This window comes from Trachymyrmex septentrionalis, unplaced genomic scaffold (genome assembly GCF_001594115.1).
Source record: "Trachymyrmex septentrionalis isolate Tsep2-gDNA-1 unplaced genomic scaffold, Tsep1.0 scaffold19, whole genome shotgun sequence".
NCBI lineage: Eukaryota > Metazoa > Arthropoda > Insecta > Hymenoptera > Formicidae > Trachymyrmex > Trachymyrmex septentrionalis.
Genome location: NW_017305071.1, coordinates 4857312 through 4862200, shown reverse-complemented (window position 1 = coordinate 4862200; position 4889 = coordinate 4857312). Strand labels below are relative to the sequence as shown.

At 29.9% G+C, this 4889-nt stretch overlaps 2 protein-coding genes across 4 annotated transcripts in view; one reads left to right on the top strand and one right to left on the bottom strand.

The window, feature by feature from the left end:
* Positions 1 to 2690: 2690 nt before the first annotated feature.
* Positions 2691 to 4080, top strand: LOC108747027 (zinc finger HIT domain-containing protein 3). The gene is made up of 3 exons (XM_018484242.1): positions 2691 to 2832; positions 3172 to 3522; positions 4002 to 4080. Exons 1-2 carry the CDS (start codon positions 2759 to 2761, stop codon positions 3506 to 3508), a joined length of 411 nt encoding a protein of 136 aa, XP_018339744.1. The 5' UTR covers positions 2691 to 2758; the 3' UTR covers positions 3509 to 3522; positions 4002 to 4080.
* Positions 3976 to 4889, bottom strand: part of LOC108747026 (beta-glucuronidase) — a 10806-nt gene continuing 9892 nt past the window's right edge. For all 3 annotated transcript variants that reach the window (XM_018484238.1, XM_018484240.1, XM_018484241.1), the window contains exons 10-11: positions 4527 to 4665; positions 3976 to 4183 (exon numbers count right to left, since the gene is read on the bottom strand). In XM_018484238.1, coding sequence (XP_018339740.1) covers positions 4002 to 4183; positions 4527 to 4665 — 321 coding nt within the window. In that variant the 3' untranslated portion in view covers positions 3976 to 4001. The remainder of the gene's footprint in view (positions 4184 to 4526; positions 4666 to 4889) is intronic.

Sequence of the window (4889 nt, the reverse complement as noted above, 5' to 3'; positions counted from 1 at the left end):
TTAAACAATAAAATAGAATTAATTTTCCTCCGTTTAAACGTTTATGAAATCAGTCGTTCCTCGTGGAAATTAATCGATATTTTCTAATCAAATTTAATAATTTGTTGATTGATCAAAAGGACCTCGAAGTTATAATAGCCTGTAATCAAATTTAATAATTTGCTGATTGATTGGAAGGAACTTGTATTAGAACTTCGCGGGTTCGGACGAATTCACGTCCATCGCTGAGTTATACCGGCTCGTTACTGGTCTGCCGTATCGGGCCAAATCGACGTCACGGTGAGCGAAGGTATTCCGGACGTCGCCGTCGCGGGACCGTCGGTTAACCTGGCCCAGAAACCGAGCCGGAACTGCCGGTGGAATCAATGACCTTGGACGCGCGAGCTCTACTCATGGTCACCGGCCCCGGGAGGAAAGTTTCAGCATCGAGAGCTTTCAACGACAACTCACGATGATTCTAATCTCTGTAATAGTTTTATAAACTGCTCGGAAAAGGCGATTTTGCATAAGGACGATTTCAAAAATTTAGATAGATACAGATCTGAAAATAATTTTGTTGGACCATCAAAATTATTACGTAGAAATCTCGAGCATGGCGAGTAATACTGCAAAAAGTTTTAACATTGTAACAATCAATTTGATTGTATTGCACGTAATAGTGCGTTTACCTGCGCCTGTCTTTATTTTTACCTGCTTGTTATATTAATTCATTATTATTTTATTGTTATCTGTTATCATACCGTATTAAGTTATTTATGAATGTATTACCTTAATTAATTTTTAATTTTATTCATTTATTTTTAGCTGTTGACTTGCTTTAACTCTACCTTGTTTAGAAGTACTATCGAGTTTGTATAGTTTTTTCTTGTTTGTTATATTGTATCAATTGTATAAACAGACTTATACCAGTCTTGCTGGCCTTTTGTTATTGCAATAAATTAAATTAAATTTGAGCGTCCTACATAATTATTCTAATGGTTTAACAGAAATTATTTTCGAATCTGTATCTAAATTTGCAAATACTTCAGCAAAACTGTTGTTTTTCCGTGTAAATACTATATTATAATTAAATATTTACGATTATATATTACTTTATACATTTTTTATTTTGCTAATGCAGCTTTTATTTCTTGCTTTATATTATTTAAAAATAAATATATTTAATTTATTTCAAAAAATATGTTGAAAAGTAAATCTCGATTGAACTAAAGAAAAATTTATTCGCTGTGTCGAAACGTTAGTTTCGTTCAAGAATGAAATTTGATTCGCATTTCGCCGAGGGCAAAAATTCAGATCGCGTTACACATCAAAACGAGATCCGTTTTCCGTGCTAGGTAAAATCGTTAAAGCGAGATTCGGTTCTCGCGTGACGTGAAATGAAATCACGTTGGAATCACGCGTACGGTTGACGCACCGTGTCCGGCACGCGAGTGACGTACGTACGTAACTCTCGCATCGCAAGAATGCGAATTTCCATCGTTATCCGCCACGAGATCGCATTTAGAGATCCAGGCCAGTTCCGCCTCCTCCTCATCGAAATACGTCGTCCAGCTCCGTAATTTCTCTCCTCGCGGTGTGAATTCCTCGTGAATGCTACTTTCTTAATGCCATCGATTTTAGATGCACAAAAGTCGCCTGATTTTCGAAAAGTGCCATGAAATGATATATAAATAATATAAATCTAGAAATAAAAAATATTGTCGGATTGTTCGAAATTCGTTAAGTTATTATGGCCTTCTAATTTAATTTTGTACTGCGATTATTCAATTTGCTGATACTTACTTGTTAACAACAATCGCAGAAAACCGCAGAATTTCATGTGTGAATATATGTTTAAATAACTATTTATTTTTTTCTTTTTTGTGGCATTTATGAGAATCAGAATTTATGAAAATCAAATCGATGGTCGAAGCGGTTGTGTTTTTGATTATATATATAATTTTATGTGAATAAATATATTCTATTTACACAACTCAATAACTGTGTTGACTCTTACTGTTTTTTTTTCATTTTCTATGTTAGATTTATTCTCAGAGCTTTTTCAGTTTATATTTTTGTTTACTGTGAGAAGTTTCTTATCAAATTAGGACACGTGAAATGAAAAGAAACGATATGCAGATAAAGAAGTAGAGAAAATCGTTTAATTAATTGTGAGGTTTATTAAATATATGATTTATTAATTAATACAAATTACGTAAAATTTTTGAAAATTAGTCGTTTAAAATAACAATTTTTTAAATTTATTATTTTCTTATTTTCAAAAATTGTTTATTTATTATTTATTAATTTCGAATTTATTTTGCATAAACAAAACTTTAAATGAAATTTAATAATAATTTTTAACAAATATTTAATAAAATTAGTTAAAAATTCTTTGAGATTACTTTTAACATTGTACAACAAAAATATATGTCATAAAAATATGTAACATTTAATTTCATGTACTTATTTATAAAGAGATGGTTCTTGTTGAGTATTGCTTGTGTTATTGAATGTTTCAGAAAAAAAATAAAGATAACACTCATTAAAATTCCTATTTTCTGGATGAGCACCGTAATATAAAAGCAATAAAAATAAACGAAAATTATTTGCTATTTAAATTTTAAACATCTCGAGAACTTTAAATTTGTTTCTTTCAGCGATCCACAGATGACGCCATGTACAAGATGCTTGCGGATTACATGGTCCTGTAATACATTCACGTGACACATGCTCCGATATTTTTACGTATTAAATAGCTTTCTGAAGTAATTAAGTTATGACACTTAGAAATTGTTGTGTCTGCGAAAAGGATGATGCACCTTACAAATGTCCGACGTGCAGGGAATCTTAGTAAGTGTAACTGCTTGTATTGATTGTATTCTTTTGAGGTTATGTGCTTTCTGCGAAAATTATCATTTTCATTATTTGAAAATTGTCACGTTAATTTTCGACAATACAAGAGAATAATAGTAAACTCCTTGTGATTTTTAATGTAATTTATTGAAAACATATTTATCAATATTATAACATAATTATAATACTGATAAAGAACCTTTTTTTGAATTTTTGCTGTAAATTTTATTTATAATCTTGATTACTCTAATTAATTTGTATAATTTAGTCAAATTTTATTTATTTTTTTTCATATTTTTATGATTAAGTAGCTCAACGCTCTTTCATTTGTTTTAGTTGCTCTGTAGGATGTTACAAAGAGCATAAGACTCAACATTGCGAGCCTCCAGTATTACCTGAGGAATTCAAGGATAAAAGCGTCAATCAACGGAAATATGAATTTTCAACGGAAGACACAGTGCCCATAGACAAATTACAGGAGTTGCGCAATAGCAAGGAACTGAAACAGTGTCTCCAATCTTCCCATTTGCGCAACGTTATGAAGACAGTTGTGAATAGTCCAAATCCAACCGAGGCGATTGCTTTAGCCATGATGAAGGAACCTATATTCGTGGAGATGGCCGATGCTTGTCTCAATATAGTAGAACCGCCAGATTATGCTAAACCATGCTAAACTATTTCTGACAAGTGAGTATTTTTAAGTGCATGTCATTGTTGCAAATAAGGCTGTGATATATTAAAGATATAATTTTTAATACAACTTGTAAGTATATTTTACAAATTGTATAAAAATGTCAAGATCGGAAAAATGCTGTTTCTCTCTCTTTATTTAAATATTTATTAAATATTTAAATACTTCTGTACACAGTAAGAATACATAGAGTATAAAAGTTTGTACCAGATGATATTAAATGGATATGAAAACAATGTAAAGTTTTTTTTTCATACAAATGAATGTGAGATGAATAAATGGAGAATTTCATATTTTTCTTATAAATGATTTCATGATAGACTATACATACATTAGGTATAGTTCTATATTAAGTTATCGCTGCAACTTTTACTGTATTGATGTACAAAATGATAAAATAAAATGCAATTTTGTCAAAAATTAAGATTTTTTTGCGAAACAACTATCGCAATTAATTTTTTTTTTTTATATTCAGTCAGAGTTTTAAGTCAGAGAATTGAGAAGAATAGTAATAGTCTTCGAAATCGTCAGGTATCTGTGCACCGTCCAATTCGACTGCGAGAGCATGATACCTTTTTCTAATGTGATGAGCTGCCATTTTCGGCTGTCTGTCTCTTGTAAAAATGCCTTTCTTATTGCCGCCTACTCTGGTATACGCTGCAACGTACAAACATCGATGAATATTATTAAAAAGCGTTTTAAGTTAGAGTTCTTTTGAAATAGTTAGTATTTGAATGATGCCTCTCTTAAATTAAAAAGTTTAATCTAAAAATTTAGTCTTTGTAAATCAAATTGTTAATTTAAAATAAATTAAGTTATTAATTTAATTAATTGAAAATTTCGTTTAATCATTATACAAAGAAGCAGTAAAATAAATGTATGAATTATTATAATCCATTAGCACAAATTTTCGCGATAATATTCGCATTGAATTGTTAAAAAGAATTAATAAATATTATAATGATAAATTACTGAAAAGATTTTTTTATTCGATACTCACTTTGTGCGGTGCGGAAATCGGCGAAGTTCCAGATAAATTCGCCGATAAAAAAGCCTTGGTGTCGCAATCGATCGAAAGCTTCGAAGTGTTTGGAGAATAATTTCTTCTGGTACTCTTCACTCCATACGTATTCTGGTAGCTGCAATTAATTTATGTAGAATGCGTACAAATAAAAAATTAAAAAGTTAGTTATAATGTTATAAAATAAAAGTTTCTTAAACAAAATAATTATTATATTCTCATTTTATTTTTCCTATCTTTTTACATCTATTTTTTGTTGTAACTATTTATATTTATAGTTTTTTTTTACGTATTTCTTTCAATTTTTATATTATTTTTGGATCTTATTTCTATTTTTTATTT

Excerpts from the sequence above, each read along its gene's own strand:
- LOC108747027 (XM_018484242.1), top strand. The coding sequence starts at position 2,759 with ATGACACTTAGAAATTGTTGTGTCTGCGAAAAGGATGATGCACCTTAC. Across the intron at positions 2,833-3,171 it reads CCGACGTGCAGGGAATCTTA|TTGCTCTGTAGGATGTTACA; the intron begins GTAAGTGTAACT and ends CATTTGTTTTAG.